At 35.4% G+C, this 13034-nt stretch overlaps 1 protein-coding gene across 4 annotated transcripts in view; it reads right to left on the bottom strand.

Moving 5' to 3' along the window:
* RTL4 (retrotransposon Gag like 4) overlaps positions 1–13034 on the bottom strand; it is a 326961-nt gene that overhangs the window by 291620 nt on the left and 22307 nt on the right. The window contains exon 2 of one of the 4 annotated variants that reach the window (XM_070606146.1): positions 9903–12484. The exons of the other annotated variants lie outside the window; for them this stretch is intronic. Within the exon in view, the coding sequence (XP_070462247.1) occupies positions 10034–12313 (2280 nt within the window). The 5' untranslated portion in view covers positions 12314–12484 and the 3' untranslated portion in view covers positions 9903–10033. Of the gene's footprint in view, positions 1–9902; positions 12485–13034 lie in introns of those variants that run through there. 4 annotated transcript variants of the gene reach the window in all.

Below are 13034 nucleotides of genomic sequence, written 5' to 3'. Positions count from 1 at the left end.
AATGATTAGATCACCCAGACAGAAAGTAAACAAGGAAATAGTTGAATGAAATAAAAAACTAGACCAGATAGACTTAATGGATATATATAGAATACTCTATCCAAAAACATGAGAATACACATTCTTCTCAACTGCACATGGAACATTCTCACAGATAGACTATACGTTAGGAAACAAGGTAAGCCACAATAAATTTAAAAAGATTGAAATCATATTAAGCATCTTTTCTGACAATAATGCTATGAAACTAGAAATCAACTACAAGAAAAAAGCTGGGAAAATCACAAATATGTGGGGATTAAACAATATGCTACTGAACAACCAATGGATCAATAAGAAATAAAAGGAGAAATCAAAAAATATCTGGAGACAAATGAAAATGAAAATACATCATAGCTACTCATATGGAATGCAGCAAAAGCAGTCCTAAGAGGGGAATTCATAGCAATACAGCACTACCTCAAGAAACAAGAAAAATCCCAAATAAGTTATCTTAAACTATACCTAACAGAACTAGAAACAGAAAAACAAACAAAGCCCAAAGTCAGCAGAAGGAGAGAAATAATAAAAATTGGAGCAGAAATAAATGAAATAGGAACAAAAAAAAAAACAGTAGAAGGGATCAATGAAATCAAGAGATGATTCTTTGCAAAGATAAACAAAATTGATAAGCCACTAGCCAGACTCACTAAGAAAAAAAGAAAAGACTTAAATAAACAAAATTATAACTGAAAGAGGATAAATTACAATAGATTTACACAGAAATTACACAGAAATACAAAGATTATAAGAAAATACTATGAAAAGCTATATGCCAACAAAGATAGAAGAAATGGATAAATTCTTAGACTCATAGAACTACCCAAAATTGAATCAAGAAAAAATAGAGAATCTGAACAGACCAATCACAAGTAAAGAGATTGAAACAGTAATGAAAAACCTTCCAAAAAATTAAAATCCGGGACCAGATGCCTTCTCTGGAGAATTCTATCAAACATTCAAAGAACATTTAATACCTATTCTTCTCAAACTATTCCAAAACATTGAAGAAGATGGAACACTTCCTAACTCATTCTATGAGGCTAACATCACCCTCATCCCAAAGCCAGACAAGGACAACACAAAGAAGGAAAATTACAGGACAATATTGTTGATGAATATAGATGCAAAGTCTTCAACAAAATATTTGGTGAACCAAATACAGCAATACATTAAAAGGATCATACACTACAATCAAGTGGGATTCATACTAGGGATGCAGGGATGGTTTAACATCTGCAAATCAATCAATGCGATATACCACATTAACAAAATGAGGAATAAAAATCACATGATCAACTCAATAGATGCAGATAAAGCATTTGAAAAGATCCAACAGCCATTTATGATAAAAACTCTCAATATAATGGGTATAGAAGGTAAGTACCTCAACATAATAAGGGCCATATATAACAAATCCACAGTCAACATCATACCCAATGGGGAAAAACTGAAAGCCATCCCTCTGAGAACAGGAACAAGACGAGGGTGCCCATTCTTGCCACTCTTATTCAACATAGTACAGGAGGTCTTGGTGAGAGCAATTAGGCAAGAAAAAGAAAGAAAAGGTATCCAAATTGGTAAGGAAGAAGTGAAACTCTTGCTGTTTGTAGATGGCATGATTTTATATATAGAAAACCCTAAAGAATCCATCAGAAAACTATTAGAAATAATCAACAACTACAGCAAAGTTGCAGGGAACAAAATCAACTTACAAAAATCAGTTGCATTTCTATACTCTAGCAACAAACTAACAGAAAGAGAACTCAAGAACACAATCCCATTTACAATTGCAACAAGAAGAACAAAATATCTAGGAATAAATTTAACCAAGGAGCTGAAAGACCTATCCACTGAAAACTACAAGACATTATTGAAAGAAATTGGAGAAGACATAAAGAAATGGAAAGATATTCTGTGCACACGGATTTGAAGAAGAAACATAGTTAATCTGTCCATATTACCTGAAGCCATCTACAGATTCAATGCAATCCCAATCAGAATCCCAATGACATTCTTCACGGAAATAGAACAACGAATCCTAAAATTTATATGGAACAAGAAAAGACCCCCAAATAGCCAAAGCTATCCTGAGAAAAAAGAAGAAAGCTGGAGGCATCACAATCCCTGACTTCAAAATATACTACAAACCTGTAGTAATCAAAACAGCATGGTACTGGTACAAAAACAGACACATGGATCAATGGAACAGAATCAAAACCCCAGAAATAAAACCATACATCTGCAGACAGCTAATCTTTGACAAAGGACCCAAGAACAGACAATGGAAAAAGGAAAGTCTCTTCAATAAATGATGTTGGGAAAAATGGACAGCCATATGAAAAAGAATGAAAGTAGCCCACTATTTTATGCCATACACAAAAATTAACTCAAAATGGATTAAATATTTGAAGGCAAGATATGAAACCATAATACTCCTAGAAGAAAATATAGGCAGTACACTCTTAGACATCAGTCTTAGCAGCATCTGTTCAAATAACATGTCTACTCAGGCATGGGAAACAAAAGAAAAAATAAACAAATGGGACTACATCAGACGAAAGAGCTTCTGCAAGGCAGAGGATATCAGGAACAAAATGAAAAGACAACTCACCAAGTGGGAGAAAATATTTGCAAGTGATATATCCTACAAGGGGTTAATTTCCAAAATATACGAAGAACTGATATAAATCAACAATAACAAAACAAACAGTCCAATCAAAAAATGGGAGAGGATATGAACAGATATTTTTCCAAGGAAGCTATACAGATGGCCAAGAGTCACATGAAAAGATGTTCAACATCACTAATCATTAGGGAAATGCAAATGAAAAGTACAATGAAATATCACCTTACACCTGTTAGAATGGCTATAATTACCAAGACAAAAAAATCCCAAATTTTGGCAAGGTTGTGGAGATAAAGGATCCCTCATACACTCCTGGTGGGAATGCAAACTGGTGCAGCCTCTATGGAAAACAGTATGGCGATTTCTCAAAAAAATGAAAATAGAAATACCATATGACCCAGCTATCCCACTGCAGGGTATTTATCCAAAGAACTTGAAATCAACAATTCAAAGAGACTTAGGCACCCTTATTTTCATTGCAGCATTATTCACAATAGCCAAGGCTTGGAAGCAACCTAAGTGTCCATCAATAGATGAATGGATAAAGAAGATGTGGTGTATATATATATATATATATATATATATACACATATATATAAACACACAATGGAATACTACTCAACCATAAAACAAGACAAAATTGTCCCATTTGAAACAACATGGGTGGACCTTGATGGTATTATGTTCAGTGAAATAAGCCAGATAAAGAAAGACAAATATTGTATGATTTCACTCATATGTGGAAGATAAACAAACACATGGACAAAGGGGTTGCAGGGTGGGTAAAACGGGTAAAGGGGCACATGTATAGGGTCACGGATAATAGACTATTCATGGTGAGCATGATGCAGTCTATGCAGAAACAGATAAATAATAACGTACACCTGAAATTTCACAATGTTATAAACCATTGTGACCTGAATAAAATAAGTCAATAAATACACAAAAAGAAAGACTGTTGTATATGAACTTTACTTTATCAATGGGCTGATGAAAAAGAATTCTGATTGAAACCTAATGTTGCTGATTTAAATTGCAGATGAAATGTGCACCTTGTAGATTTAATCATGCGACTATGCAAATAAAAACACCCACTAGAATCATTCTGGTGACTGTATCCTAACTAGGGCAAAATAACTGACGGGAGACAACAGCCTCTTGAGTGCTGAACTTACATATGCAGAATTACAAAGTAACAATAATAACAGCTAAAGCAAGACTCATAAAGTGGACATGTGGAAGCTCACTGCAGCTTGTTTTATATTTTCTATTAAATTCTTATTTGGGTCCTACTTATTTTAAATCTATGAACAAATTGCTGAAGTTTATCTCAGGGTAATTTGAGGTGTCTTTGAATATCTACCTTGGCATGTAAAGTCATAGAGAGGTCATAGTTTTCTGACTGACTTATCCTACACCAACCCAATACCATATATCCTTAGCCATAACCACTAAATATCCAATAATGGTAATGACATCAAAAACTTTCTCCCATATTGCCAGAATATGCCTGGATGTATGTTAGCATCAGTCATAAATGGAAGATGAAACAATCTACTATTCAGCTTAAACAACATATACTGTTTACATACTGATTATATATATACACACATATAAAAACATACACATATTACAGGACTTTCAAACTCCATGTAGCTTTTTAGTCTCCCAGTCCATGGTTTGGTTGAACTGATTAGAACAAAGACAACTCATTCATTCTCTTACACCAGGGCCATTATTGAGTCTCCTAAAAACCCTGTCTTGGGTATGGCCAATCCAGGCAATTGCCCAGGCCTTCATTTCTTACTGACAGAAGGCTCTACCCTTAGTAGTGGGAAATAATTAGTGCTAGACTGAACATAACTTCAGTTTTGCCTAACAAATCCTAAAAGTAAGACCTGAAAGTATCATTGTCTTTCCAAGTGATGTAACAGCACCCGAGAACAAACCTCAAGAATATTTATCGGAATAAAAAAAAAATCCAACTTCCAAGAAAGTAAATAGTTTAAAATAGTATAGAGCAATAATAATAAGAGCAAACATTTATTGAGCACTTACCATGTGCCAGACACTGGACTAATCACTTTACATGTATTAGCTCATTAAATCTTCACAACCACCTTATGAGATAAGAGCTATTTCTCATCCTCACTTGTCAGACTTGGAAACTGAGGCATAGAGGGATTAAACAGTTTGCCCAAGAGCACAGAGCTCTTAAGTGGTGAAGCCAGGTGTAGAACCCATATATGCTTGACTCCAACGCACATGCCCTTGACCATTACTTGCTGTTGCTCTCTAGATCAACTGTTTTCAAAGTATACTTTATGGATGTGCTTCAGGGGTGTGTTGGTGGTGTGGAGAGAGGGTGAGAAAGGAGGGAATCTGACTTCTTGTCATCACCATTATCATTTTCTTGATCACAGCTACTCTACTTTTATCAGCTTATATATTCACATTCTGCACAAGATTTCCATTAAAAAAAGATTTTTGTGACTAAAAAATTTTTAAAGAGATTTGAAAAGCACAGATAATAGTATAATCTCCTCATGCTACAGATAAAAATACCGAGGACACAAAGGAAATGTGCCTTACCTTCAGTAACAATAACACTGCAAGTTACTGGCAGCTCCCAACTCTTTGTTCTTCATTCTTTCCTACATGCCACTATTTCACCATAAACCCCAACAAGGCCTCATCAAAATTTTAGTGGAATACATGAGTTTTGAAAAATCAAAACTGAAAGTAAGCAACGTCTAGAAAGAAGATATATTTTGAAATTCAGAGTGAGCTATCCTCCTCCAGGAAGTAATAGCCATCTCTAACATCCAAATACTCAAGGCAAAAGGCTTTTCGCTGACCACCAGTGGGCACTGGTGTGTACAAAGAATTTAATGCTATGATGGAACTTATTATCTTCTTAGTGTAAATCAATCACCAAATTTGAGTCTAGGTAGGAATTTAAGCTTAATCTTCTTGTATCAAATTTTCATGGGGTTTTGCCTTAAAATGGAAGAGAAGACAACCACATCCAACCTTGCATTTGAAAGAACTTAAAGTTTGGGCAGAGACAGAGTGCTAAGCTGGGTGCTCATCCTCCGTCTCAGATTTTGCTATCACTCTCTTTACACTTCCAGATCCTAAGATTTTCATCTCAGATGCAAAACTCAGAATTTTGAGGGGGCCTATGAAACTCCTGAATTGTTATGCAATATTTTGCATGTATATGCAGTATTTCTGGAGAGAGCGTCTTTAGCTTTCTTCAGAATCTCAAAGGGGTTCATAACTCCCAAGAGGTTAGGAAACACTGGTTTGGAACAAGTTTCTCTGAGTGAACTGGGCATTAAGGCTTCTGTAAGATCAGAGGGAGGTAAGCTATCCGCTTGAACTGAAAGTTCCAGTAAAAGTGAAAACTGAAGCTAGGCCTTTATTTTTCTGCCTGCCTGCCTGCTTCTCTCCCTTGTGGAAAGCATAAGAAGAGGTAATGAAGGGAAACAAAAGCTATGCTATTTTGTGCTGTGTGTTCTGTTTATACGTTTATATAATGCCATATAAACCTGTTGAGCATAAGTTTTTGCCTTATAACCTGTTGTTTCAGCATCATATAGAGGTAGCTTGATACAATGGAAAAACTTGGCTCTAGAGACAAACAGACCTGGATTCAAATCCAGATACCACCACTCTGCAGCAAGTTACCTAACTTCTGGCCTCTTGTTTCCTCGTTTATAAAATGGGGATAATAGGAGCTACTTCGTAATGTTGTTATACAGATTAAATGATATAAGGCAAAGTACTTGGTAAACAGAAATGGCATAACAAATAGTAGAAATTCTCATTAGAATTCACCATTATCACCATAGACACAGGCTTCCTACTCCTGCTTTTTAATTCCCTCTGCTTATTCTTTCTGTCTTGCTATATCTGTTTATTTTCCTGTTGGCTCCTTCTTTCTCTCTTCTTTCCTTCTTCCTCTTTCTTCGCAAATTTTCTCTACCTTTCTCTTTTTAACATCTCTCTTTCTCTTACTCTGTATGTGTCTTCCCTGCTATCTACCTGTCAGGAAAGAGGGAAACATGAAGCAACTTGAAAGATTCTAAGACATGGATAGTCAAGGGAAAATAAAAGGCATTTGTTGGGTCAAATTCTGAGGAATACCAGGTCTCATTATCGAAGTTCTGCCTCTTCACCTGAAATCTCATATGCAATAATGTGTAAACTTACCTTGTCCCCTTGAATGGCTCAGTCTTTGCCAAAATCAGTGTCAGGTTTCCTGTTGTACTCAGAGCTGAAAATAAGTCCCTGGGTGCCATGGGGATTTGAAGTTCTTCCCAAGTTCTTGAGCTCTTACTTAAACGAAAAGTCAAACATTCAAGCTTTTTTTTTTTTTTCAGTTTGGGAACTGTTTTTTGTTTTGTTTTGTTTTGCTGAGGAAGATTGGCCCTGAGCTAACATCTATTGCCAATCTTCCTCTTTTTGTATGTGAGCCTCCGGGACAGCATGGTCACTGACAGACGAGTAGTGTAGGTCTGTGCCCAGGAACCAAACCTGGGTTGCGAGAGCAGAGGGTGCTGAACTTAACCACTAGGCCACTGGGGCTGGCCCCATCCAAGCAACATTTACCCAGTGATTTGTTTGCTACATTAATTTAAAATATGATACAAGCTCTCTTACCAATGCAATAGAGACAGATGGTTGACTACTTAAAAAATCTCCTTTAAAGCAGAAAACAATAAAAAAAGGATGCATATATACCTTAGATATTTTATTTTAACTTAAAATATAAATGTACATTCACTTCCCAATATTTTGATGTAGGATCAAGGCCTACATTATCATTTTTCTTGCATACATCTCACTTGTAAGTGTCATCAATAATTTCTACTTTGTTCCTTTAACACGAAGTAAGAATCTACTGACCCTTGTAAAGCATATGGAGTGAAAGATCCTTCTAGATTTTATGATCTTATTTCCAATTACGTATAGTTGTTATAGCCCCACTTGGTTGGACAGCAAAATTTTTAGTGACATGGATTTACTGAGTTTTTCTAAATCGTTTTAGTATTTTTTATTTTTATAATTAAATTTATCATACAAAAATAATATATAATGTATATGTGAGATATAAAGGATAAACCTTAAATGATCATCCATGTACTCACAACCCAGTTTATGAAATATATCATTACAAAGAACTTTGAAGGCCCTTGTGTCAAGAACTGTGAAGGGTCTGAGATTTTACCATGCTTGCAAGCTGACAAGTTGGCCTGCCACAGTTTTACGGATGCTGGCAAAAATCGATCTAGTTGTCTGTCTTTATGCCAATACTACACTGTCTTGAGAATCAGCTTGTCACTTTCCAAAAAGAAAAACCATACCAGCATTTTGATTGGGATTGTGTTGAATCTGTAGATAAAATTGTGTATAATTAAAATCTTAATAATATTGAATCTTCCTTCTGATTCATTTAAACAATAAAACAATGTATCTCTCTACTTACTTAGGTCTCCTTTAATTTTTCTCAGCCATGCTTTTTGGTTTTCATTGTACAGGTTTTGCACATCTTTTGTTTGATTAATCCCGAAGTATTTAACATATTTTGGTGCTACTCTTAATGGCATTGTTTTTTCCATCACAACTTCTGATTGTTGCTAGTATATATAATACAACTGATTTTTGTATGTTAATGTTCTATTCTGAATCTCTGCTAGACTCATTTATTAATTCTAGTAGGTATTTTTGTAGATTCCATCCGATTTCTACATAGAAGATCATATAAACTTAAAATAATGACAGTTTTAGTTTTGTTTCCTTTCCTATCAGGATTCCTCTTTCTTGCCTTATAGCAATAGATAGAACTACCAGTCTACTGTTGTATATTCACTTAGATTAGTGAATAATAGTCCTTATATTAGTGGTATTACCACTTATTACCACTTGTATTAGCAGTAAAAGGTGATGTCCTTGCATTGTTCATGATCTCAGGGAGAGAACATTGAGTCTTTCACCTTTACATATAATGTTAGTCATAATTTTTTTGCTGGTGCACTTTATCAGTTTAGGAAAACTTCCTTTTATTCCTGGTTTGCTGAGAATTTTTATCAGGAACGGATGGTGGATTTTGTCAAATGCCTTATCTGGGTCTATGATGATGATGATATGGTTTTTCTTTTCTCATCTGTTAATATGGTGAATTACATTAATAGACATAATGCTAAGTCAGTCTTGGATTTGTTTTGTCATGATGTACTATCTCTTTTATATATTGTTGGAGACAATTCACTAAAATTTTGCTCAGAATTTTTACGTCTGTGTTCATGAAGAATATTGATCTCTATTTTTCAAGTGATTTCTTTGTCTATTTTTTTGTATCAGGGTAATGCTGGCCTCCTAGGATAAATTGGGAAGCATTTCTTCCTCTTCAATTTTCTGGAAGAGTTTGTTTAGGATTGTTTCATTTCTTCCTTAAATGCTTGGTAAAATTTACCAGTGAAAGCTGTGGACCTTGCAATTGTGTTTCTAGAAAGATTTTTAACTAAAAATTTTATTTATTAAATAGGTGTAGGGATAGTCATTCTATCTCTTCTTGAGTCAGCTTTGGTAGTTTATGTCTTTCAAGGAATTTGTCCAGTTAGCCTAAGTTGTTGAACTTATTTGTATGTTATTCTAATATTCTCTTATCATTTCAATATCTGTAAAAATTCTTTAGTGATGTTGCCTATCTCATTTCTGATATTGCTAATTTATATATCTTCTCTCTTTATTTTCTTCACCAATCTGGCTAGAAGTTTATCAAATTTTTGATATTCTCAAAGAACTATCTTTTGATTTCATTAATTTTCTCTTTTTTCCATTTTCTTCTTCATTGATTTCTGCTCTTGTATTCATTATTTTGTTTCTTCTGCTTACTTTGCATTTCATTTGCTCCTTAAAGTCAGCAGCATTGTTTTCACTTTTATTTATAATTTTAGCTATCTGCACCTTCTCTGTTTTCTTAGTCAGTCTACTAAAATGTTTGTCAATTGTGCTGAGCTTTTCAAAGAACCAACTTTTGGCTTCATTGGTTCTATAGTTTTTCTATTCTTTATTTGCATTATCTCTGCTCTAATCTTTATTATTTCCTGCCTTCTGCTAGCTTTAGGTTTAGTCTGCTCTTCTTTTTTCTAGTACCTTGAGGTGTAAAGTTAGGTTATTGATTTAAGATCTTTTTTTTTTTTCACATTTTTTTTTTATTAATGTTATGATAGATTACAACCTTGTGAGATTTCAGTTGTACATTTTTGTTAGTCATGTTGTGGGTACACCACTTCCCCCTTCGTGCCCTCCCCCCACCCCCCCTTTTCCCTGGTAACCACCAATCTGATCTCCTTATCAATATACTAACTTCCACCTATGAGTGGAGTCATATATAGTTCGTCTTTCTCTGACTGGCTTATTTCGCTTAACATAATACCCTCGAGGTCCATCCACGTTGTTGTGAATGGGCCAATTTTGTCTTTTTTTTATGGCTGAGTAGTATTCCATTGTGTATATATACCATATCTTCTTTATCCAATCATCAGTTTCTGGGAATGTAGGCTGGTTCCACGTCTTGGCTATTGAAAATAATGCTGCGATGAACATAGGGGTGCATGGGACTCTTGAGATTTCTGATATCAGGTTCTTAGGATAGATACCCAGTAATGGGATGGCTGGGTCATAGGGTATTTCTATTTTTAACTTTTTGAGAAATCTCCATACTGTTTTCCATAGTGGCTGTACCAGTTTGCATTCCCACCAGCAGTGTATGAGGGTTCCTTTTTCTCCACAACCTCTCCAACATTTGTCGTTCTTGGTTTTGGATGGTTTTGCCAATCTAACGGGTGTAAGGTGATATCTTAGTGTAGTTTTGATTTGCATTTCCCTGATGATTAGCGATGATGAACATCTTTTCATGTGTCTATTGGCCATATTCATATCTTCTTTTGAGAAATGTCTGTTCATGTCCTCTGCCCATTTTTTGATCGGGTTGTTTGTTTTTTTGTTGTTAAGCAGTGTGAGTTCTTTGTATATTATGGAGATTAACCCTTTGTCGGATAAGTGGCTTGTAAATATTTTTTCCCAATTAGTGAGCTGTTTTTTTGTTTCAATCCTGTTTTCCCTCGCCTTGAAGAAGCTCTTTAGTCTGATGAAGTCCCATTTCTTTATTCTTTCTATTGTTTCCCTCAACTGAGGAGTTATAGTGTCCGAAAAGATTCTTTTGAAACTGATGTCAAAGAGTGTACTGCCTATATTCTCTTCCAAAAGACTTATTGTCTCAGGCCTAATCTTTAGGTCTTTGATCCATTTTGAGTTTATTTTGGTGTGTGGTGAAAAAGAATGGTCAATTTTCAATCTTTTGCATGTGGCTGTCCAGTTTTCCCAGCACCATTTGTTGAAGAGACTTTCTTTTCTCCATTGTAGGCCCTCTGCTCCTTTGTCGAAGATTAGCTGTCCATAGATGTGTGGTTTTATCTCTGGGCTTTCAATTCTGTTCCATTGATCTGTGGACCTGTTTTTGTACCAGTACCATGCTGTTTTGATCACTGTAGCTTTGTAGTATGTTTTGAAATCGGGGATTGTGATTCCGCCGGCTTTGTTTTTCTTGCTCAGGATTGCTTGAGCAATTCGTGGTCTTTTGTTGCCCCATATGAATTTTAGGATTGTTTGTTCAATTTCTGTGAAGAATGTTCTTGGGATTCTGATTGGGATAGCATTGAATCTGTAGATTGCTTTAGGTAATATGGACATTTTAACTATGTTTATTCTTCCAATCCATGTGCATGGAATGTCTTTCCATCTCTTTATGTCATCGTCAATTTCTTTCAAGAAAGTCTTGTAGTTTTCATTGTACAGATCCTTCACTTCCTTGGTTAAGTTTATCCCAAGGTATTTTATTCTTTTCGTTGCGATTGTGAATGGGATTGAGTTCTTGAGTTCTTTTTCTGTTAGTTCATTGTTAGTGTATAGAAATGCTACTGATTTATGCACGTTAATTTTATACCCTGCTACTTTGCTGTAGTTGTTGATTATTTCTAATAGTTTTTCTATGGATTCTTTGGGGTTTTCTATATATAAGATCATGTCGTCTGCAAACAGCGAGAGTTTTACTTCTTTGTTACCTATTTGGATTCCTTTTATTTCTTTTTCCTGCCGAATTGCTCTGGCCAGCACCTCCAGTACTATGTTGAATAGGAGGGGTGAAAGTGGGCACCCTTGTCTTGTTCCTGTCCTCAGAGGGATGGCTTTCAGTTTTTGTCCATTGAGTATGATGTTGGCTGTGGGTCTGTCATATATGGCCTTTATTATGTTGAGGTACTTTCCTTCTATACCCATTTTATTGAGGGTTTTTATCATAAATGGGTGTTGGATCTTGTCGAATGCTTTCTCTGCATCTATTGAGATGATCATGTGGTTTTTGTTTTTCATTTTGTTGATGTAGTGTATCACGTTGATTGACTTGCAGATGTTGAACCATCCCTGTGTCCCTGGTATAAATCCCACTTGATCATGGTGTATAATCTTTTTGATGTATTGCTGTATTCGGTTTGCCAAAATTTTGTTGATAAGATCTTTTTTAATGTATTTGCGGCTATAAATTTTATACTGAAGTCTGCTTTTGCTGCATCCCATAAGTTTTGGTATGTAATGTTTTCATTTGTAGACATTCTTTGAGGATTAGGATGAGGTACTTTCCTCCAGAGAATATTTGTGTTTGCTTCTTCCAAGGACCTAGGGGCTCTACCTGTTAGGTAGCACTTTCATTTCTTGAAGTTGTTTGTCCAACCAGGTGATGAATTTCAACTGAAAATAGGTGTGAAGACCAGCTTGTATTAACAATTTCGTAGGGACTAGTCTTTTAATTCCCCTATTTTGTTCAGTGCCAAGGCAACTTCTCATACACTTCTTCTGAGTGGGTGGAATTGGTGGGATTTACTTCTGATTCACCCTTACTCAAGAGTATAGTGCTTTGGGGTTCACTTTTATAGGGGAAGTCTCCTAATAGTCTCCCCACCATAGGCAGGCCCTGGATAATGACTTCTGTCCCACCTGCCACCTTGAGACAGTCACCCATCCCGGCAAATTCCTTAGTGATAAAAATGGCTTCGGAGCTCAGCCTATATCTCCCTTTTCCCGCTGTCATCTAAGATTTTGGCCTGTGATTTAATAATATCTAGTAATCTCTCAGTTTCCTTTAAGAAGATTTTAAATAATATTTTATTTACAATTGTTAGTTTCTTAAATGGGGGGTTGTTTCAAATAAACTAACCCCCTCCTATTCCCAGAAATAAATAAAAGTGTCATATAACCTGAGAAAGTGATAGTCATAAAATCTTAGAAAAAATTACAGCTT

The sequence above is a fragment of the Equus przewalskii genome, chromosome X (genome assembly GCF_037783145.1).
Source record: "Equus przewalskii isolate Varuska chromosome X, EquPr2, whole genome shotgun sequence".
Lineage (NCBI taxonomy): Eukaryota > Metazoa > Chordata > Mammalia > Perissodactyla > Equidae > Equus > Equus przewalskii.
This window is presented reverse-complemented; position numbering and strand designations above follow the sequence as displayed.